The following is a 24,738-nucleotide window of genomic DNA, read 5'->3' as shown; positions in this document are numbered from 1 at the left end:
TCTGTACACACTACATGTAAAGATGCATACCCATGCTTTGCAAGTCTTTTTCTCATTCTTCAAGAATAACGGACCTGCAAGGTCAACTCCAGTTATTTCAAAAACTTTAGCATTTCTTACACGATCTAAAGGCAATGGTGTAGGTACAGACTGCACTTTTTTTTATGAGTGTCGTTTGCAAGTAAGACAAGTTTTCAAAACATTTTTAACACTTCTCCATCCTAATACCAAACATCGTTTTCTCACAAGAGTGAAAAGTTCAAAGGCAAAGGAAAAACATTTGTAAAATATAACATTTATTTACAAAAGCTGCTTTTACACTATTTAGTCTGTAGCCTTTGTATCTCATCGACAATCTGCTCGTAAAAACGGAGTAACTCCTTGTGTCTTGTGGCCAAATCCTCCGGCAGTTCTCCTGTAACCAAGTCTGTTTGTTCCTTCTGTCAAAGAAGAAGAAAAATAACAATAACGTTTTACAAACCTAAGAAGGAAAAAATATGACCTTTATCAGTTTTTGCTCAGTGATATAGACATATGATGAAATAGTTATTTGTGTAACTAGTGAGCAAAGTGGCACTTTGCTGCACACGAGAGCAACGTTTACGCACTCGCCTGCGGCTCGTGCGGAATGATCTCAGGTGCAGCAAAGGCCTTTTGCACTCGTGTTACACATTATATTTTTCTTACAGTCACTATAAAGCGTATAAATAATTAGTCTTTCAAACACTATACAACATGTTTTTAGGTTCAGCTAGCAACACAAATAGGTGCCCTAGAGAAAGTAGTCCCCGGTCCATATCACTCCGCTATTTTTTCATCGGCAAGCAATGTGCTCCGCGACTTGAGAAAATGGTTCCGTATATTTTTGTGATAATTCAAAGTGGTTTGCGTGCCTAAAAAAATGCTTTAAAGGTATTTTCTTGTTTATTAAGATCGTAGGAATGTTTTAAAAACGTTTAAAAGAAAAGTCCAGAAAGTTCAGAAATACCGAAACTATAAACACAAAATGACAGGTTAAATCGTAGTTATAACTAGCTGCTGTACCCGTGCTTTGCAACGGGCAGAGGACACAAAATAGAAACATTTTAATCTACATATGTTGCATATAATAGTTACACATCCACCAAAGCTTTTAGAAACAAAATTCAACTCTTATGGCCTTAATAGAAATGTTTAAGTTATGCCTTTTAAATCTGGTAAGTAGTGGATACCACCATTTCATCTCCCTTAATTACAATCTTTTTATTTATTACTGTATTGACATTTTACACTTCAATTTTGAAGTTTATACTAATTATTCAATTTAAATGATTTTTTTTTTAATTTCACTCTTCTTAAATCACAAATCCTTCCATCTCCAGTTTCTTCACTCACAATAAATCATTAGCAGAACTAAGTGAGCTGTTATAAACTTTAGAAATATTGCTGTCCCTTATCAATCTTTTGAAATATTAAAGAATCTATAACTATAGGTTCTATAAAAACTTTTAAACAAATAATTTAGCATTAAAAACAGCAGACAAAACTAATATTATCAAAGCATTAAGGACTAAATAATTTAACAGCAAATACAGTATATGTTTCATTGCATCTCTGATTCTACTCTACAAAAATATCAACAAACAACTTTATTCATTGTTCTTGAATTATTGTGGACGGACTCATCAATTTTGATGTTTATTTGTTTTCACGTCCAGTGCCTTTGGATGACTGAAATCTGTCATCGCATGCTGATTGGTTCCTGGAATCTGGAACCCAATTTCAGCTGTCTCTAGTAGACATTTCTGAATTTCGATATGACTAATCAAAGTCATTTTAAACTTAATTGAGGTATAATTAATAAATATACATAGTCTCTGTGAAAATTTTGAAAAGTAGGGCACTCTTGACATTGTGGATTGCTAAATTCTTCCACTGTCACACAGAGTTTGTAAAAGCGAGTCGAACGCTCGTACTGCCCAGTGAATGCTGGAATCTCGTAATGAACACGTTCCACGCAAATCACATTTACTGTTGTCTCATGGTGGTCTTCGGACCTATCCATGACTGAAGAGACTAAAATAAAGTCGAAACAACAGAGCACACTTCTAATCCTGAAAGATGGATTAGTCGTATTGGACATAGCGCAGGCTCAATCAAATTTCGAATCTACAAACCACACACGAACATGGATCGTACACACCCGAGACGGTACGTGTGACAATCTCAATGCTCGGAGAGGTTGAGATTTTGGTTTTGTAATTTGAAAGAACATTCAAAAGAATGTAATTGAAAATTGGCAAGGGATTCGTCCCATTTACCTTCAAAAAGATTAACCTGTAATGAAGCGCTTGTCTTATCCCCTCACAATAACGCGTAACCGGGTTTTAGACGTAGGGCAGATGCTGATCTTAATTGCAGCTATCAACCACGAAAGCTATATGCTGTGGGAACCCTCACGATCGCCGGATAGGCAGATGCCGCCCACACGAATTGTGTAGAAGAGCCTAAACGTGCTACTGTTTGATGATATCAGTGATTCTAAATTGCAGTCTGATTGAGAAGACTGACCAGCTCCGCTGGATTTGCAACTACATCACCTGTCACAATCACTTTAACCAATTAATAATTTTGAGTGACTTGTAACATTAGGTGCAAGTGTTTGGCTTCGCAACCATCTAAAATTCTAAATTAATTTTGCAGGTTAGATGTATTGGTCACGAAACTCGTTCTTGGGGTTATACGTGCGAAAAGACGCCCTAGTGGCGGAATCACTCTTGCAACGTAAAAGGTGCGATTATACGCATAACGATATCATCTGTTTCGGTCTCAGGGCTAGATAGCCCATACCTCATCAGGTGCACACTTTAGTGCACGACAGATTGAATTATAATATGTTGAGGACGGATTAAATTTTTCATCGTCCAACTGAAATTTTGAATTTTGATGTTTCTAAATTTTGAAAAGATGAAATTGTCAACTTAGAGTTGACCAGGCACACCTGAGTATTTACTCATTGTTCTTGAATTATTGTGGACGGACTCATCAATTTTGATGTTTATTTGTTTTCACGTCCAGTGCCTTTGGATGACTGAAATCTGTCATCGCATGCTGATTGGTTCCTGGAATCTGGAACCCAATTTCAGCTGTCTCTAGTAGACATTTCTGAATTTCGATATGACTAATCAAAGTCATTTTAAACTTAATTGAGGTATAATTAATAAATATACATAGTCTCTGTGAAAATTTTGAAAAGTAGGGCACTCTTGACATTGTGGATTGCTAAATTCTTCCACTGTCACACAGAGTTTGTAAAAGCGAGTCGAACGCTCGTACTGCCCAGTGAATGCTGGAATCTCGTAATGAACACGTTCCACGCAAATCACATTTACTGTTGTCTCATGGTGGTCTTCGGACCTATCCATGACTGAAGAGACTAAAATAAAGTCGAAACAACAGAGCACACTTCTAATCCTGAAAGATGGATTAGTCGTATTGGACATAGCGCAGGCTCAATCAAATTTCGAATCTACAAACCACACACGAACATGGATCGTACACACCCGAGACGGTACGTGTGACAATCTCAATGCTCGGAGAGGTTGAGATTTTGGTTTTGTAATTTGAAAGAACATTCAAAAGAATGTAATTGAAAATTGGCAAGGGATTCGTCCCATTTACCTTCAAAAAGATTAACCTGTAATGAAGCGCTTGTCTTATCCCCTCACAATAACGCGTAACCGGGTTTTAGACGTAGGGCAGATGCTGATCTTAATTGCAGCTATCAACCACGAAAGCTATATGCTGTGGGAACCCTCACGATCGCCGGATAGGCAGATGCCGCCCACACGAATTGTGTAGAAGAGCCTAAACGTGCTACTGTTTGATGATATCAGTGATTCTAAATTGCAGTCTGATTGAGAAGACTGACCAGCTCCGCTGGATTTGCAACTACATCACCTGTCACAATCACTTTAACCAATTAATAATTTTGAGTGACTTGTAACATTAGGTGCAAGTGTTTGGCTTCGCAACCATCTAAAATTCTATTAGAACTACAACTTTATATAGAAACCAGTTCTTTTAATCAGTTCCATCGTCCATTGCCTTTACATTTTCACACTTACCATTAAGTTAACATAGTAACAGATATTTCATTGATTTTAGAAACAAAAGATCACTGTGTACTGCTTAGTTTTATGATATTTTCCTTGGTTTAATTTAATCAGTGGTGTGGCAAAACACAAATAATAAATTTATCAAATAAAGTAAATGTAAACTGAAAGCTATGTTAAGATAAAATAAGAGTATTTTGTATTACCATTTGATAATTAAATATACTACACATATACAACAGATTTTAAAAAACAAAAATCAACGACTTACAATTTAGTTATTGATGATATTCTTTAGTTTAATTTAAGCATAGGTTTAGCAACACAACAACTTAATTTACCTAAATATACATATAAAAAATAATGTGATGTGCAAGTTATGTTAAGTTAAGCTAACACATGTTAAGCATTTAGAATTTACTAGCTGTGTACCCGTTCTACGCACGGGGATCTTATAATATTCAGTTGAAACCTTCTTATATAAAGAACAGCAGTTGGTTTGCATATTTTAAGATATGCTGGCCAAACTATTATACATAGCTTCATTTTATGTTGTTTTCTGTTGTTCCGGATCGGTATGACAATCAATAAAAGGTTAAATTACCTCTGTGTCTGCCGGTCGATCCTATAACGGTAGGCTTACTTTTATTTTTACTATCTGATCTCGTTTGCATGGCTCAATCACGTCCTGGTTGAAGTTCGTTCGCTACGCTCACTCACCTGTATGTTGGAGCTCGTTCGCTGCGCTCACTTTCCTTCAGGTTAGCTCGTTCGCTACGCTCACTTGCCTTCAGGTTAGCTCGTTCGCTACGCTCACTCGCCTCCAGGTTGCAAATTAGCTGTTGTCATAAATGTAAAAGAAATAATAGTGCTAGTGCTGCACCCTGTTGGTAATCCTTGTAACTTTAATGCTATTGAACATCACAGAACAGAACCAACTTGTTTAATTGAAACAGCTGTTAAGATTCAATAATTTCATTTCTCATAAGGTTAACATGGGCTTCCAGAAATTCCACGTCAAAAATCGACAAAAACTTGATTTTCAAGGGTTTACTGTTAAATATCTAACTGTCTCATATTCGATGAAATACGTCTAAAACCATCTCATATATGTATAGTATTTGGAAAATAAGTTTCAGGCGGGACAGTGCTATAGTTATTGAGGAGTAGTTGTAATAAAGTGCGTATTTTAGCGTTACCAAGAGAATGACAGATAGACAGACAGACAGACAGACAGACAGACAGACAGAAATTGAGATAAGGTTTGATTCGGTTTCTCTGACCTATGAAATGTAAAAATAACCAAAAAGTTCATTATTCTAAGCAATGTACAGACAAAACTCTAATTTTATTTATATAGATAGTCAATCAGCTGCTCATAGTATTATTATCTTTAAGTGTTGCCAACCTATTTCCAAGCGTACACGGATTACGTGCATAATAGAACCACGCTGTTTTGTGTTGTTTCGTTGGAATCCTGATGTGCGCCAAAGTATAAACCGAACGACAAAGCATAAATATGCAGCAATTAGCAGCTTTCTGTACTATAAACAGTACAAGGAAGCCAACTTTGTCGCGTGACTGTAGGAAAAAATAATTGTTTAGTTAATATTTCTACTATGGTAGTTATTAGTAACTAGCTGTTACCCACGTGCTTCACCCTGTTTGACTTCATAAGTATAAATAACACTATTGATTGGTTAAGTTAATCTGAAATAAACAAATTAGAATACAGTTATACAAAGAAATAATCACACCTGATTTTAATAAGGTACCTAATACATTGAAAGAATAACATAAAAATAAGTACAGCTGAGGTATTTTTAACATTAGGTATATGGAAACAGTGGCAGATCTAGAACAGTCACAAGGGGGAGGAGGCAAACCAGGGGGTCTGGGTGGTCGGGGGTACCCCCCTGAAAAATTTGTGTAAACTAAGTCTCCAAAATGGCAGTTTTATACCATTTCTTTGTACAAAGTTAGTGTGACTGACATGTGACAATCGCCCCCTTCGCCCCCCTCTGGATCCGCCACTGTATGGAAAGTTCCCTTTGGAAAGCAATTACGACCTTAATGGCAATTGATGAAATGATGGATAGTTTTGAGTTAGGTTTCTCGTCATGACAAACATCTGAAGTATACGGTTCATGGGGGTGTGACTTGTAGTTTTCTCATAAGTTCATGGGTACTTTGGGCTTTATATATGGGTTTATATCTTTGTTTATGATTATTTCTAATTACAAATTGAATGGGAATGAACTACGGTCTTCAGCAAAATATTAAATATACGTCTAGTACAGCTTGAGTATGGCCCCATTTTTGTGCTAAAACTATACGCTGAGTGTTATCCATGGATTAACTTAAGCATGTATTTACTTTACACCACATTCAATTATCATCCACCGGTATTGAAAATTCAAACAATCGAGACTATTAATCAAAGATACCTTTGAATAATTTATTTACTTTTGAAGGGATTTCTGAAATAGGAATCAAATTTCTGGACTAAATACAGCATCACTAAGTCATGGTGACGGTGACAGTAAGAACTCTTTCTTAACACATAACACATAAGAGGTTAGAGATGTAACATACAGCAAAAAGGCCTGTTTCAAGGATTTTGTCAGAATAGCCAGCTCACCTAAAATATGATAGAGTACACACTAGCAGAAGAAATGCATAAGTTGTATAATATATATATACTAGAATTGTAATATCTAATGTGTATCTATTAAGTGTTGGGCTCTTCCCCATTCAGATAATCATGCTGAACAAAAACTCTTAAAAAAAACATGAAAATTGTTCAGAAAGTAGTTTAAAAGCAATCCTATGATTGATTAATTTTATATCAGCCTTGACACCTTTAATATTTTTTACTATAGGTAAGATTTACTTACTTTTGCCTGAAGGTGTCAAATGTTAACGTATGCTGTACATGTTTCGAGCTACTTACAGCTCATCTTCAGCAGCGTTCTTGAATTTAAAAAATCATATCAAACGATGTTTGTCGACTATTTACAGTTTATATATACACACACGATTACACGGAAATATATACAAAGAATACACACGCTTTTTGCAGTTGTAGGTACCGTAACATGTTTGCGTACGCACGGTTAAATAAAGATAACCTCGACCGGGCGACATTTGTAGGCCTACTGAGGAACTTGAGTACGGGAGAGTGACGTCACGGTATCAGCTGACTGGCGGTTCTTATTTCTAGTTTTGTTATCTACATCACAAAACAGCTGATAGGTGATCGTTTGATGTGATTTTTTAAATTCAAGAAAGTAAAAAATAAGTAAGTCAAAAAGTTCAAAAGTAAGTAAATCTTACCTATAGTAAAAAATCCTATGATTGTTTTATCATAGGATTAAGAAATGTGACAAACCTCAATCTTTGAGAGAACGCTTTTTAAAGGCAGTTTGGCAGAAGAAAGCATCTGAACTTTCTCATTAGATGAGTTGCACTGGTTACTGCACTGCATGTAAGCTGTAACAAGTCACAAATTTATTTCATTTTGTCTGTAAACTGAACAATATTACACTATCAGTTCTAGTGGACCAAATGATTAAGAAACAAATCAGCATAGTGATATATCAGAGGTACATAATTTACAAATAATCCATAAAGCTTACATCTGAGCTGTTTTCTGGTTATGTTAATCAATCATCTAATCACCAAACCTGACCAACAAGGACCCCCTACTGTACTGTCTACTGTTTGGGGGACATCATCTTATACTGTACGAATTTTGATTAGATGTAATATACTGCACTAACAATAACATTAAACAAACACAAAGCACAAGCAAGGTAGTTCTCGGTCCAGAAAAGGTCAGGTAGAGCTTTGAGGTTTTTTTTTTTAGATATTCTTGCTTGGATGGTTAAGTGAATCTGTCTATGTTGATTTTGTTGACCAATATATAATCTTTTGGGAAAATATTTAAACATAACTAACATAAGGTAATCAAATACCTTTGGCAAGATCCACACACAGTGCGATGACCTTCTGACATGATGTTACGTCTCTTTCCCAAGAGCCCTGGGTTGCAGCTCTGTATGCCTTCTGTAGACACTGAGCAACCTACAACAAACGATTTGTTGAAAATTGGAGACGTATAAAAAAGTTACACAGAGTGTGTTAGTGTTAAATGAGGGTTGCCTACAAATCAATGTCTTCAATGAACTCTCTTCGTAAAGGAGAAAACTAGTTTAAATTACTTCACCACTGGTGATTTACACCTTTTCGACCCCAACTCAGTTTTGTCAAAATAACAACTATCGCAAACGGAAGGAAAAGTCTGCCCCAAAAGTGGATTTTAAAAGAGATTGGTGGCATTTTTCAGCCTGGCATTTCTCTGTCTACATAGGCTTCAAATTCCTGTCAGTGGAGTGTCCCAAGCAAAGTAAGGAGTGAGTCGGGACAGTATGAGAATGGACTGTACTGAAAAGTTATTAGGGGCGGCACCAGAATAGGAGCTCAGACATCACTGTCTTCGTTTACAGTTAGCGCTATAGCCACCCAGGTAAACTGTGTTTTGCGATTAAATTTCTATAGTCGAGGAGTTGTAGATGTTTTTGCCAAAACTGTATGGATAAATGGTGTTGAGAGTTTGCAGACTGGTTCTATCTTGTCATAAAACGTCACATGGGTGCGGACAGGCCAGATAGTTTTGGTAAAAGTTATAAAACAAAATGTTGTCAGATTTACATAGCTCGCTCTGTTGATCATACAATGTTTGTTTGGGAATTCACAATTACTTATAACTCTGCACACTTACTAACCTTTACTCTTGATTCTGTCGTGGATTCACCACAAGCAACCAACTGAGCATAAAGTTGCCAAATTGTAGAGTTGTTCATAACCTGTACAAACAAAATAACTGGTGCATAACAATTAGTGAGAAGAAACAGCTGGTCGAAGTCAGTAAAAAAGCTACACAAGGCTATTATTGCTGTTTGAATGTGCAGATCAATAACATAAATGAGATGCCTGTTGTGTCAATGAAATTTGAATAACTTGCCTCTCATAAAGAATTGTTGACCATACTGCTTGTTTCTATTTTTCTTATTTTTTCTAGCCAGCCAACATAGTCGAAAATATATAAGTTTTCAACTTCAAAGAATGAAATAATTTCAATAAAGTAAACTTTTGTATTATTCAAGCTCACGTATTTCAAGTCGGCGTGGCTCTATAATGATTTTTGATACAACATTTAAAGAGGATGTCTACATTGCAGGAGACTATCTATAACTAAAGGTGTTAATCTGCATGTCTTTTTCATAGTTATGCGTTGGGTGTTATTTTATTACTGTAACCAAAGATCGGTAGATACCATCATAACTTTTTTGAAATAAGATAATAAATTATAATCTTATAGTGGTATTAATGAGTATCTAAAATTGTGATTGGCAATTGCTCAAAAACTATTCATCCTATAAAATACCCCCGCCGCAGCAAACCTGCAGACTAAGCGAATCTCCATTTGCCTGATTGGATTTACACTAAAATGTCTACTTATAAAAATATAAAATTTATTTCCTATATAAATAGATTAGTTTAACAAGAACTTAGATTTGCTGTATCAGGGAGGGCAAAACTGTTTGTTTTTTTTTTTTGTAAAATGTTAATAGTTAGTAAGAAATAAAAACATTTTCCAAATTTGATCAAAATATGTTCATAAACAAGCAAACAGTTTACTTGTTCTCCATAAGAATAACATGGGAATTTAAAATTTACATTTTTTTGGAATTTTCTCCGTAACCATTAGGCGCATAATAACACTTCAATATACTAAATTATTTGTTTTTTTAAGCTCTACAAAATGGTTTGGAAAGAAATTGCAAAATTGTATGTTTTTTGGGTCAAAAATGGGAAAAACCTATTTTTACCCCATAAAACCCCCCGTACACCCCCATTGCCATAGTCCGATCATGCTGGTTCGCGAACTCGTTCAAGTTTATCCCGCCTTACACCTTCAAACCAAATTTTATCAAAATCGGACAAAAATTACTCAAGTTATCGTGCGGATGGACACATATATATATATATATATATATCTCTATATATAGATATATAAAAATTTGAACGAATGGTGTTTTTGGCCTCTGGGGACATCAAAATGAAAAAGTAAATCAGTCCCAGGCCTAGGTCTTACCATGAGACCTACGGTAATAGCTACTTCCCTATAGGGAAATTCGCTAAAAACATTAAATGTAAAAAAATGTTTGTTAAAGAAAGAGCTACATCTTTTGTTTTAAGACTTAACACTTTTTTAATGGCAATTAATGTTTTTTTACAAATTTTCAAAATTGATTTTCTAAGTATTGCATTTTATGGCTAAACGGTTAATTATATCAAAATATTCTTAGTACAAAAGTTGTAGCTCTTTCTTTGGCAAACATTTTTTACATTTAATCTAGATGATAAGCTTCCACGGTCACTGCAGATTGTCAAAACTAGGTCTTCGGGTGTTGACCGCGTCGTTGAAATAGTTAAACTAGAGGCCTCTAGTTTAACTATTTCAACGACGCGGTCAACACCCGAAGACCTTGTTTTGAGATTTTTTACATTTAATGTTTTTTTATAGGATGAATAGTTTTTGATTAATCAGTGAAAAACTGGTTTTTGGATGCCATTTTCCAAGATGGCGGCCATAGCACAAGTTTCTTTTTCGAGGACTTTTAGTATGTTATTCCGGAAGTAAAACTCAATATACGTACCAAGTTTTACACTTACAAGAGTTTTTTTAGGTAATGGAGAAATTTTGTTTTAAAATGACTATTAGTCAGGTACTGAAGAATCAGAAGGGGGCCTAGTTCACGAGCGGTTTGATGTTTGAAACTTGACCGAGCTGTCTTTAATAATTGGGCTTAAATAAAAAGGTCCTAGCTAATTGAACAGCTGGTCTTAGTAATGTACTACTGTAAGTTGAACACTAAGTTGGCAAGGGTCGACTTAAATGGAGCCAAATTATGATTTTTGAGTTGTCTAACACAAAGTTACTCTATTTGAAGTAACGCTAACAGTTTACATTATCAGCACCTACTTGAGCGGTAAGACGGCCGTAAAGCGTAAGAGCCTGTTTCCTGAGTTTACTTGCAGACTCGTTGTCTCCCGTTTGTTGTTCTACCAACACGTTTGTCAGAATCTTCAGTACATCTTCGTCCACATGTTTCTCATTGAGATCCAAGATACGGTGATAACAGTGGATAACCTGCAATAAACACATTTTAAGGGAAAGCCACGTCGCTGATGGAAAAGTATTTGAGAACGGGTTGGAGTTAAGGTAGCTTACGTGAGACTACTTTAAAATACTCTCTGAGAAGTCTTATGCTGCACGAAAATAATGGTGTCATGCAAGTAACCAATTTTTACGTATCTGTTTACCCCTGGACTTTAATTTTTGAGTAATAAATAATAAACTCCTGTAATACCAATAACAACCTTCAATTATTTTTAGAGTTGAACGAAAAATTAAAATTAATGATTGACTTTCTCAGTAGATTCTATATTGTATTTTTTATTGTACATGAAACGTAAATTTCACTTTCATGATAAAAACATGACGGATTCAGATATGAATTTGAGATTAGGAATTGCTGGATTTTACCGTCCCTAATCAGTATTGTTTCACCTCTTAGCATAGAAGGGGGTGGTTTTCATAAACACAAATGTAACCTAAGATTTTAAAATAAGCAAGATTCACAGTTACTACGTATAGAGCTGTTCGTTCACCTCCTCAAACTGGCCACAGTCGGTGCTGACGGCCATGAGGTTGTCCCAGACTCTCCAGTTCTCGTAGTTACATTTCACTGCCTCCTGTAGTGCTCGGAACGCTCGCGCCTTCTGACCAGTTTTGACGTATGCTTTCGCTAAGTTGTTCCACGCCTCAAAACTCTGTAACAGAAATAGTAATTAAGTATCTATTCAAAAAATACTTAAGTGTTATTTACTGATGATTCATTTCTATTCTCTCTCTTCTTGTCCTGGTAATTGGTAAACCTAATTTGTTAAGGTTGTATCACGATTACTAGAAAAATACCCGTATGGATCATAAACATTAACAAATTACGTTTTTAGCCCGAAAGTAAACAAAACCCCTATACTAATAGCATTAATTAACATATGGTTTTGTTTATTTTCGGGCCAAAAACGTCATTTGTTCATGTTTATGATCCATACCGGGTCTTTTCTAGTATCCGTGGGTTGTATATTAAATTAAGAGAATTTCAGAGGATTTAACTTAGAAGTTGATTTGCAATTAAGTACCTATTGAAAATGTTTGGTTGGAATAGCAAGAATAACCCCAGGCACCATTTGATTACTGTGCATACAACACTAACTTGGGCAAAAAACTTTTTAATAAACACTCTGAATTTAGTGAATTTATATAAAACAATCATACTTAAATGTTGTTTTTAGAAGCGACCTTGTTGATTTGTTCCATAGCAAAACATACCTATTATGGCACAAATTGTTTTTTACTCAACAGATCGATAATATAGACTATGTTTTTTTTATTATTTACATTTACTCAATTTTACCAAATTAGTTTTGAGATACTGCAATTGCTGATTTTAAAAGTCTCCTATTTTCATAGCTATAAATGTTTTTGTGACTGTAGCTGTCTCTCACATCAGGCTCGAGTGTGCAGTAGCGACGGTACGCTGTGGCACACAACGGCCAGTTCTCCTGGTCTAGTGCTGCATAGCCAAGTCTGAACCAAAGCCCTTCCTGTAGACTGTTGATGTTGAGAGACTTTTCTAAGTGAGGGATGCTCTCAGCATACTAAAACACATCACTGTTGTTGCATACAAAATACACTTTGGGATACTGAAGTTGACATCCTATATACAGGGTGATTGGTAGTAAGTTTTTGCTGTAAGTACAAAGTAAATGTAGTGTGATGGTGCATATAAGAGGTTCCAAGTAAAAAAATTAGCTTCCCAAAGAATTATTTTAAGATTTTAAAGAATAACCATGTTTTTAAGAAATTTCTCAAATACCTGTAAATGGATTTGAGTAGATGATGTCACTTTTGTGTCTTACATTACATTTTTGAATAAGAATAATAAGGGATAACAAGGGATACCCGCTCTGGCTCGTCCACGCTTCGCATTCCTCATCACAGAACAACTGTTTATAACAAATCATTTTTAGTAACAGCATGCCGCCTATGGAACTCCATACCTTTTCACATTAAATCCATAGAAAACCGATTCCAACTGATGGTGACGCTGAAAGGATATTACCTTGACCGGATGGCCGTAGCTTGGCGGGATGGCGTGCGTAAGGCGACGTGTGTGTGTGTGAATGTATGTTAGGGAAGATTAAATAAATTATGATATTTTATAACTTGTTTTGTTACAAACTGTGTTGTATTTTTTGTTATTATTTTGTTATCATTAGTTTTTTAGAGGTTAACTGTAAGAAAGGACCATGAGGTCCTAAGTTCGCCTCAATAAAGAAGGATTTTCATTTCATTTCATTTCAATAATAGAAAATGGTGGAGGATCAATAGTAAGAACTCCATTGTAAATAGATCCAAAGATAAAAATTAAGGGGTTTGTTAAAAGTTTTATAAACATTGGTCTATTGCATTTTTCTACACCCTGTATACAAGAAGGTATCAAAATATGTTGAAAACTGTGCTATTTTATAAGCTTTACAACCATATGCTACACTATTGAGCTTGACGTCTGATTATGTACGCTTGGAACGTTTTATGCATCATCACACTTCATTTACTTTGTACTTACGCCAAAAAAATTTTGTCACACTGACTACCAATCACCCTGTATATGGATTAGCTCAAGTCAAATTGTTATTCAAATTTAGCATAGTTGAACTATTTGATTCAACATATAAACCTTATCAGTATTTAACTTACTTCAAAAGAGCGTTTTGTCAAGTTTAGATTTTTCAAGATATGCATACAAAACCATCACACAAATAAACTCTGGAAATATCTGGCAGACTTAATGCAAATCAATTAGTTGTCGGACATCTATTTTTTCAGCCGACTGAATATATATTTTATATAATAAAAATTTAGTATAAAACATCAACGTTCATTGTTTTGTTTACATACTGTCCCGTACAGCTGTAGCCAATGTCTGATGTACCTGTCTGCGGTTGTAGTAGTAGAGAGCCCAGTGCCGTTGTGCCCGACCACTTTTATGTTCCGACAACTCCCACGCCTCTCTGTAGCACTCCTCGTCGTCCGTCGCATCACCTAGCAAACAAAGCAGCTTCACTGTGCGCCGTTTCTCCAACTGCTGTTTGATTACCTCTGCTGCCTGTTAAATGGAAACTATCTTCAGAATCTTCATATTTTGTTGTAATAGTGAATCAAAATTTCCTCAAATTTGTCTTACAAATATAGTTACGAAACTAAACTAGTCTATGTTCCAACGGGAGTTCTATATCGTTATTTAGAAAGGACAAAACATTTTGCGCCTGTAGCAGATTGAGATTAGTACACTATCTCTAGGCGTTTGGAGTTGAAGATAGCTAAAGAGGGATAGAAAAATCTACATCATGTTGTTTTAAATCTGTAGAAGAATGATGGAAGAGGTAATTCCAAAGGAGAATTAATGGTTGAGCTGGAGTTGATAGTGATAAGATAGGTAGACCGAGATGAAAACGTTGAATAATTGACAAATTCTTTATTTTTCCTTCTCAGCTAGATTAAGGGTGTACTATTCTCCCAGGACAGGAACAACAACAAAAACAATATGTTAGAGTTGTGGGCTGTGAAAATTTAACTTGTACATTAAAGAAGAGAGGAGGTGTAGGAGAGGCCTAATCAATGCTCAGACTAGATGCTAACCTTGTGGCGCAGTTTAAGGAAGTTATAGCAAGCTACAATCTCTTCCCAGTGGCCGAGAGACAAGAAGATGCCTAGAGCAGTCTGTACCATTCCCAGCGATATGTAGCAGTGTGCCAGCAAGGCGTGTATACGCCAGGCGGGAGGTAGGTGGCAGGCATATATCCAACCTAGGCGGTCACTTGCAGGTGGGCACTCACTGCTAACACTGTCCGACAATACCTGCAACACAATTCATCTGGCTTTGTGAAAGAAAAATGGTCTAATTTGCTAGACAAATTTTAGCTATGTAAGATAAATTGAAGGGGAAACTAAAGACAGGAGGACTTAGGTTTTCTGGATGGTTTTATTAGGATTTCCTTCAGGACTTGTAAAATGTACTCAGGCTCTGTCTGAATCACCATTGGATAAGCTTAGTGATGGGAAAGATTCTTGTTCAATGTAGAGCCACAGTAAATAGTGATGAAATGAAAAATGAGTACGTAGGTTCTATTCTTTGCCCTGGATGTCTTGGTTTTTACAGGATGGTCTAGAGTTGGGGACAAGGGATTTCTAAGTTGGAGTTGTTTTTACTTCCACAGCCACAGAGCCCTCTGAGACACATCACAATACTATTTTGGGTAGTTAGTTTTATAGGCCTAATGAGGATTGAATTTATCCAGGTTTTATTCCTTCCTAAAGGCTTCCACAGTTAGTTCCCAAAATCGGTAGATCCGTAAAGTGACGATCCCATAGATGCAGACGATAAAGTAGTTGCAGACGTTTCGGACAAGATTCAGCAGTCCATTCCCAAGCACTAACAGTGGTAGTGCGTTGAGAATGGACTTAATACTTTAATACTTTTTATACTTTGACTGCTGAATCATGTTCAAAAGGTCGGCAAATACTTAATAATTCTAAAAAAATAGTTGGAGGTTGGACAAGGGCCAGCATCAGTACCAAAGGACGAGAATTCCCTCCGGATGTGACGTCACCAATTTCAGCCAAAATCAACACAGACATCTAGATTCATCATTTTGGATATACAGACATAATTTTTGCCTTTAAGTAATGAAATCATATTTTTTTTGTATTTTAGAGTCGCAATACTCATAATTATTATTAGCACTCTATCAAGGTTTTGTTTTTATGAACATTTTTCAAGAGCTATTTGCCTCAAAGACACCTTCTACCGAAAGTTTAATTTGAGTACTAGAGGTACACACCTGGAACTGCATGAGGGCTCGCTCTACAGTCCGTCTGTGTTCAGAGTCTAGTTTGGATCTTAGCAGTAGCGCAGATGTCTGCAGAGCCCATACTCTAGGCTGACTGGTCAGGCACTGAAAAGAGAATTAAATGACATTAAAAATGTAAGGTGTTTACATGAGCAACAAACAATCCTGAATAGTTACAGTGACTCCAGCTGTTAGCAGGTAATTATGTGCTAAAACGTTAAGTTGAGTATAGCACAGGTGAAACACCCAACAACCCAGAAGCAATTTAATTATGATAATTTTAAGGCTACTGACTAAATTTTAAGAGTTTGCCCTTAGTGTTAATTATGACAAGTAGTGTGAATGGCAATTATTTGATCATAGCACATGTTAAGGTGCGTTTTCCTCCAACTTCAGTAACTGCGCTGCCTGCTACACGATTAATCTAAAGAACGCAGCGTGGCCAGGAACAGCGTGATTAAAATTTTACGCTGCGCAAAAGTGTTTTCCTAGAAATCCGGCAATGCGTTGCGTAACAAGCAGATTCGCGGTTCCACAGTAGCGTTTGATGGATCGGAGAAAGAAGAGTCTCGCTTTTATGTTGTTGGTGGAAGAGGAAGAGATGGACAAAGATGTCGACTCGACATAGCCCTAGCTCTACTGTCCAAAAGTTGATATTCCTGTAGTGAACTGTTTAGATCTAGGAGCCATGAGGGTGCTTTTAGTACTCTTATTAATAGGCACCTGATAGACAATGAAGTAAAATTTAAGGAAACTTTTTAATTTAAGGAAAGTCGATTGCGTTAATTTTTTTGGCCTATCCCACTCTAAAGTTTGTCCTTCTTCAAGTTATTTTTAAAATCAGGATGGCTCATTTTCAACAGAATTTCAAACTCGGACACACAGTCAATTAATAAACTGTCATCATCAACAGTGAACTTGGTAACATCACTACAACTTATCGTTTTCTCCATATTTCCAATGTAAACAATGGCCCAGTTCGGCAGCATGGTTCGCAACTGACTGCTCTCGAGGCAGTGGTCCCAATCACGCTGCACACTGGGCGGTTAGTCGCGCACCGCGCCGCTAGGAAAACAGTCTCATTAGTTTAAAAGGGATCGGTGGTTCCAGCAACCGCGGAGCACGAAGCACGCAGCGTAACAGGCTTCATTTCGTCGCTAGGAAAACACCGCTTTATAAGTAAGCATACTCTAATATTTTTTTAAATTGAAGAATGGTAATCTATGAGCCAAACAAGTAAAACAATTAACTAAGAAAACTTAACTATTTTATTGAAATGTAAAAATAAATTGGTCTAAAGGAAAACAAGAAAATTTTAAATAACAATTTAACTCACAGTGAGGTACGGTGAAAGCTCTTCAGAGTGAAGTTTGTCTTTTGGCTGACTCTTCTGTTTGTGCATACTGTAACAAAAAATAGCTTATACCATGTTGACATATTACAACAAAACAAACAACATTCTACAAAAACACTATCCTGGTCTTCAAATAAAACTGTGCGTCATCATAAAAATTGGTGATGTGACATGGTTTTACCCTGTTACGATTATTAATTGTGACCACAAGAAAATTAAAAACTAAATAATAGTAATTTCAACTCAATGCTTCAGAAATGTGAAAGGCCTATTACCAATATCAAATTCAAAGTAAGATTGAATTGCCAACAGCCTCTCCTTGGTTTTAAGGTATTGTTAAACAAAAAATTTATAATCAAGATAAAAAATATACTTGGAATGATGTAAAACCAAAATCTAAAATATATTACTGTAAAAATGCACATTACACCAATTATGATGATTACTGTAAAAATTGTGCTACCAATATCTTATTTGTAGCCAAATCAGATGACTGTCAAAACGTAGATAGTTTTAACTTGTGTTTTTGTAGTAAATTAGTACAGAAGGAGATAAATTTACTTACAAAATGTAAGTAGTGTAGGCTAAAACTACTGTATGTTTATCAACCGCACCCCATAAAACCACATTAAGCACAACCATAATAAAAATTTAAATCAATTTGAAAATTAGCTAGCAGGCAATGTTAGCTGTCTGCCTAGCTTTGGAAAACAATCGTCAATAGGTTAAAAAGAATAGATTTTTTGTAGGCCTATAGATTTAAAAGTGACAGGAATAACATGACAAACAAACGACTACATTTTCATCTTCTTATGTTGGCTTTAGCGGTCGGTGTCATAAGAGTTCATGGTGTTTTTCGGTGTCAACCGCGTCGTCACTACTAAACTATCACCAGACGTTTCACCCTTACTATGAAGTGGCATCCTCGGTGGCTAGGCTGAGACTGAGCAGGGTTAGGAACGTCAAAGCTAAGTCAGTGCGTTTGGAATGCAGCAATGCAGGGGGGTGCGCTCACATTCCTGGTTCTAGTATGTTGACAATGTTTATTGTATTAACTATGTTTTCAATTACAACTGTTGATCAACCGAAAGAGTAGGTAATCTAAAACTGCCTTTCCCCTATTAATTCGGTTTTACTGTAATTGAAGACTGTTGATAATTTTAGCTCTTGTTATTATTGAGGGTACATTGACATTGAGATTTGATGGCGCCTATTCAGGTAAACACTATACTATTTCAAATTTTATCAGTAACGAGGAGGCTATATACTTTAATACTTTCTTATGAAATGGCGACCATACTATGTAGGTATTTTAAGCCAAGTATGAATGGAGATGAGTGTAGGATGAGTGGCGCGATCTTGTAGTCTTGTTAGTGACTAAGGCCGACATTCCTTAGACACAGCTGTTAATTAATAGCCCAAACAGCTAATGGCAACTAAGGGACCTACAGTTTATAGTGGAATCCGAACCACATTTTTTCCTTGGTATATACGAATTGGTCTAATTTATATTTATTATTTATATAAACATCAACAGACCATGACGCCAATACGAGGGCTTGTTCAGCCGGAGTCAGCAGTGGGTAATGTTCTACGGAGTCATCGGAAAACTTGATCTGACTCAACCTCACGTCATCTTCCAGCTTGACGTCCTGTGAACGGTGGGAGAGGTTACTCAACAAATAATGCTGATGGGTTTGTAACACATATCATTCATTCACATCAGTTTAATGGTGGGTACTGAAAAAAATAAACCATAACTTTGTTGTCCATAGCTATTTGGTGATAGATGCCTACAATGAAATGTTCTGTAAAGACATCCTGAAAGGTGGCAAAGCTAGTTGGATGTGTGGGTAAAGGTAATGGGGGGACGGATGAACAGTTGGAAAACAAAAACGAGTAGGTCCAAAATATAAGTTTAACTATAAATAAAAAAACATCTAAAAAAATAGTGATTTAATGAAAACTCAAAACAGTCAACTACTGAATACACAATATTTTCATGATGCTGTTGCATAACAAAATAAAATGAAAAGCTAAATATGAAAATCAGTTGATTTGCCAGTTATTACCTTAGGAAGATTATTGCCGTCTTCACCTCCTAAAGCTGCTACACTGGCATCCATTGAATTCTCAGAATCCCTGTCTATATTCACACTCAATGTTAACTGGGCCACTTCCTTTTCTTGGAATTTTGTTCTTTTACCGAGAGCACCTGCATGAAATGAAATTAATAGGGTTTTTACTTTTGAAACTGTTAAGAATATTTCCTAAACTTATTGCCAAAGGATTTGAATCTAACCAAGCTTGAAAATTTAAACACAAACTGGAATCTTTAAAAAAGATATAGGTTTTGGAGATACATGAAAATGACAAGGCCTAAAATTGTTTAAGTTATTAATCGACAATCTGAAATGTTCTGCTAAATTACAACATGAGAAATAAAATAATAATAAATGAATAAAAAATACACATTTTTAAGTTTAACTTAAAAAAAGTCTTGGATTCAAAATCAAATATATATTTATTGAAGAAATTAAAACCACTTTGCCTCACCAACTAGACTGAGTTCAATGCCGAGCTGTTTGCTAGCAGCCCTAACAGCCTCTCCGGCCTTCCCTACATGTCCGTAGTGTAACCAGACACTGGCTGCCTCTAGCTGTAGCTGAGCACTGAGAGCAGACGACGCAGCCACCGCCTCACACGTCATCAGCTGATCCAGCAGCTCAGTCAGCTGTTTGTGGATGTTGGGAGATCTCTCCTCCAACACTTGCTGGTGGATGAATAGACATCGCAGACGCCACCAGAGTGTGCTGACCTAACATGAGATTACAACTTGCCTTATAAACAGTAGGTATGAAGCAGGAAGCAGGTTAAAACTACAGAACACTTGGTCAATGAATCCTTTAACTGCTTACACTGGGAGAATAGGTTTGCATTCCTTACTGTCTTAGATTTAGTTTGTTGGAGGGAGATTATTTTTACGTACCTAAATAAATACCTACATCAATAGTTTTTCTAACCAGCAGCACACTGTCCCTTGAGTATTTCAATTGACATACCTATTATTATCAAACCTATCCTATGTATTAATTAGTTTTGATTGTTCAATCTTCGCATCCCCTGTTGAAGATTAAGTACTGTAAGATTGCATGCTATTTCTGTGTGGCATGATTACTATAGCAAGTGTGTCAAGAAAACCTCTTATCCCGATCCCAAATATACTCAGAAGATACAAATTAAGCTTCAGATACCTGCTCAAAAGTTGTTTTTGCATGCTGAATACCACAAAAACTAAAAATATCATTCTGTCTACTGCTCATAATTGGAAACCTCTGTGTTAGCCCTCTCATTTTAGTGTAAACAGAGCACTGTGGCTTAGTGGACATGATTATCGTTTAATCTTGCATTTCTATGCTTAATAGCCTATATAATTAATTATTAAATACAAGTGTATTTTTTTAAAGTATTCAATGTGTATCTATTTTTAAGTATACCCTCCCGTCTTTCCGCAGCTGGTTCAGGTTGGACAGTTGAGAATACTCTACGGTTGATAGGCTACTTCAATATCAATGTTTAAGCATACCGTATTATTGAAAACATCGGAAGTGAGGATGGCCCGAGCTAGCATCAGCAGTTCCAGACCATGGATGTTCGGTGAGATTGCTTCTCCATCAGTCACCAGTTCCGCAGTCAGTCTGTCCAACCACTCAGTCTCTGAGCAGTCTGCTGCGTCAGAAACAGCTCGACGTAGTTCGGGCAGAGCAGACCTGCGTACAGATAACAAAATGACAGTGACGAACAATTGCGGAACGACCGTAATCATGTTAAAATTTATGGATTGTACAGTAGACACACGCTAATCAAGCAAATTTATTAACTTGGCAATGCATGATTATTGAGTACTCTGAAACATAATCCAAAACAGTTGTTATTGCAAGACCATTGGAAATTCTGTTAAATATAGAGCCTCTCTATATTTAACAGAGCTCTCTATATTTAATCGTCAAAAGGAAATTGTTGGTCTGTGGACCATTATGCAGGCTTTTAATGTGCTATATCTAATCTTAATAGTGAGGGGAGCGAGCTGGCGTAGTGGATAGAGCACGGGACTTCAGTCCCTGAGGTCCCGGGTTCGATCCCCGCCAAGTCACCAATGGATTTTATCTAAGTGATAATGCCGCAACGCCTAGGTCTAGCCTGAAGTAATGTGAAAAACAATCCCAGGCTCGTGTCTAGCGTCCTAGGACAAAAAGAAATCTTAATAGTGAAGTAAAACTGTAAAAATTAGCTTAACAAAAAGCAACATTCATCATGAATTTTGATGACAAGGTAGTGTTACTTACTCATGTTTACTTTTGTCCGGAGGTCCAGTCCAATTTGTTTGAACAAAAAGTTGTAAGCTGGATATACCAATGCCCAATAAATCGTAAAATCTGGAAAAAGAAACTTTATATAACTTCGGTTTCCATCTTAGATAGTGACATCCCCTATCTGAGTGTAGAATAGGTTGGTAAGGGTAAGTATAACATTTGGAGGATAATTGTGTTATAATTATTAAATATTGTTCTTTCATTTTGATATTTTGACTTCCTACCATCATAACATTTTGAGGGTACCCGTAGGCCTAATTGTATGTTAACATTAGGCTATTATGTTCTGTCATTTTGATATTTTTACTTTTTACCATTGGAAAAAATAATAGTAAAATCTACTAAATCCAAACATTCTTTAAACAAGGAAAGCCAATAATGTGTGGTACAGCACAATCTTATTACCATTGACTCACTCAGAAACCATTCACTCAGAATAGTGAATATTATTACCCACACTAATAAGTAACAATAGGTACTAGTACCTAGTTGATCTGTTGTATTTTAGTGTTTATAACTGAAGCCACCGTACAGTTCTAAAGAGGAAACGTAAACAACCCAAGAACAAAATAGCTAAGTTTTGTTGATTAGACACCATATAAGAACATTCCATTGCCATGTAAATCATGGAATGTTATGGTGTGGGGTCAAGCAGTTTATGGGTGTTATGTTATGGGTGGCAACAGCTTTACTGCAGAAAAAGTGTGCAGTTTGGTTAACTACTTTTGGTGATAGTCTTGCCTATTGCTAGCCCATCTTTGCGAGGCTAGGCATTTTTACAGAGAGTAGACTCGACATCCAAACCTGCAAATCCTTGACAATATTGACAAGTTTTGTCCTAGAGCTGTAATCTATGATCACGTCACAAGACAGCGAAACAATTTCTACATTTCTAGAGTTAGACTCGACAGAACTAAGAAATGTTTTAGCACTGTGGCTTTAAATCTACAAGTTGCCTGGGGAATCATCTAGAAGAATATTTTGAAGGCCCTCTTTTTGGACCTGGGTTGATTCAAAGTGTCAATTCAAAGCTAAGTCTGTATAATATGAATTTTAAATAATAATAAAAAAACTTTTTCTCCCATGGGGCAAAAGTAGAACTCGAGAAGCATATATATTTTACTATTAAAATCTTGATCTTTTGCACTCACTCTGCAAAATCATTGTTGCTTTTTAAAAGCCTTTTGATGCTGAGTTTCAAACTCTGTTCTAGTCCATTCTCAAATGTTAGACTCTTCAATATAGAGGTACATAATGGATGGTCAAGATTGTCTCTGAATTTAGCTTGAAGTAAGTTCAACAGAATTTCACTGGATACACCTGTAATCAGTTTATGTTACTTTATAAAGAGCTGGATTTAATATAAAAGTCATCAGATTCACTACCAGCCGTCACACCCCTATGTATGTGCGGTGGGGCACACGGAAGATTTCTCAGGTGCCGTTTGACGTCACTAACTGCTGACGTCACTAATTGCTGCGTCTGAAGAAACAGACAATTTTATAATTTTCTATTATTAAATTAAACTGTCATAACCTAACCAAACGTGCTGATAATGGAAAAATCGAATAAAGGTTTACTAATCTAAAAAATTGTTTTGTTCATAAAATAAAATTATAATTGCCTAAAATTCAATTTTTAATTTTTTAATTATAAAATTAAACTGTAATAACCTAACCAAACCAACCAAACTTGCTGATATGAAAAAATTGTTGATAAAAAGTTATTGCCGCCGGCGGGATTCGAACCTAGAACAGTCGGATTATCAGCCCGCAACGCTATCCACTGCACCACCGAGGCCGATGGCACAAACCCGTATCGTTGCGGTATTGGTATTCCCTCAAAGTGACGTCAGCAGTTAGTGACATCAAACGGCACCTGAGAAATCTTCCGTGTGCCGTTTCGTATGTGTAGTCTACTGATACTAAGTAAACTTAGTGAATTTTTTAACAGATTTACTACCTTACCGTACACTAAGTTATGTGTGTAAACAAGATGCTTTTATGCATTTCGGTTCAACGATGCAACAAAGGTGCTAGTTGTATCCAGGAATGTGAATGTAAACAAATCAAATGAGGGGCCTGAATAAATTCAATATTTTTGGTTAGTTTTTTATTTAAAAATTATTAACTTATTAAGTTACAATGGGAAATAATGAAAATATCAAAACATTGAAAGTGATTGATATACAGTATTTAAGTTCAATATTTACGTTAGGTTGTTTGGGATAGGTACCACTCATGAAAGTCCTAACCTAAAATATTTGTAATTCATGGTAGTCTAGGATTCTTTACTAAAAGTTTAACAAATAAGTTAAATAACTTAACTTTGTAATCATTACCTTCCAAGCTTGATTTGTTTGGGTAGAAAACTAAACATTGATCCAGTCCTGCACGAGTGTCCATGACTTTTAAGCTTATAATCGATAAGAGATTGATATTATAGGCCTAATTTATTGTACTTGCAAACACAGGTATAAAATGTTTCCCCAACACAACACAACAAACTAAAACCGGACTAGTAAATAAATGCTGAAACGAATATTTACCCGAAAGCGTTTACCAACGAATGACAAGTGAATGAACATAACCTTAAAATTGAAAATTGATGCGAGTGAGTAGCGTAGCGAGCGGTGGGGCACACGGGAGGGACTAAGACTAACATATCCTGTAGTGTCAGCGTTCGCCGCTAGAACTGCTAATTTGAAAAAATTTAAATTATTTTTTTTAATTTTTAGTTATAAAATTAACTTTTTAATTATAAAATATTGTTTTAAAATTATAAAATTAATTTTTAATTTTTACTGTCATAACCTAACCTAACCAACCAAACTTGCTGATATGAAAGATTTGTTGACAAAAAGTTAGTG

General features: G+C 36.0%; 1 protein-coding gene across 2 annotated transcripts; it reads right to left on the bottom strand.

The window, feature by feature from the left end:
• Positions 1 to 279: 279 nt before the first annotated feature.
• Positions 280 to 24,422, bottom strand: LOC128987750 (tetratricopeptide repeat protein 27). Of its 2 annotated transcripts, XM_054408759.1 has the most exons (18): positions 24,211 to 24,422; positions 23,021 to 23,189; positions 21,843 to 21,932; positions 21,083 to 21,266; positions 20,053 to 20,314; positions 19,569 to 19,711; positions 19,036 to 19,148; positions 17,479 to 17,545; positions 16,134 to 16,247; positions 14,932 to 15,150; positions 14,225 to 14,398; positions 12,735 to 12,887; positions 11,835 to 11,996; positions 11,146 to 11,313; positions 8,882 to 8,962; positions 8,072 to 8,180; positions 7,486 to 7,586; positions 280 to 440 (listed from the first exon to the last, which is right to left on the bottom strand). In XM_054408759.1, the coding sequence occupies exons 1-18, from the start codon at positions 24,272 to 24,274 to the stop codon at positions 321 to 323; spliced, it is 2,493 nt and encodes an 830-aa protein (XP_054264734.1). In that variant the 5' UTR covers positions 24,275 to 24,422; the 3' UTR covers positions 280 to 320. The 2 variants fall into 2 exon arrangements, with proteins under 2 accessions (XP_054264734.1, XP_054264735.1); XM_054408760.1 differs by lacking the exon at positions 23,021 to 23,189.
• Positions 24,423 to 24,738: the final 316 nt, after the last annotated feature.

This window comes from Macrosteles quadrilineatus, unplaced genomic scaffold (genome assembly GCF_028750875.1).
Source record: "Macrosteles quadrilineatus isolate MER2022 unplaced genomic scaffold, UCM_ALF_1.0 Scaffold_2__2_contigs__length_208266976, whole genome shotgun sequence".
Taxonomy (NCBI): domain Eukaryota; kingdom Metazoa; phylum Arthropoda; class Insecta; order Hemiptera; family Cicadellidae; genus Macrosteles; species Macrosteles quadrilineatus.
This window is presented reverse-complemented; position numbering and strand designations above follow the sequence as displayed.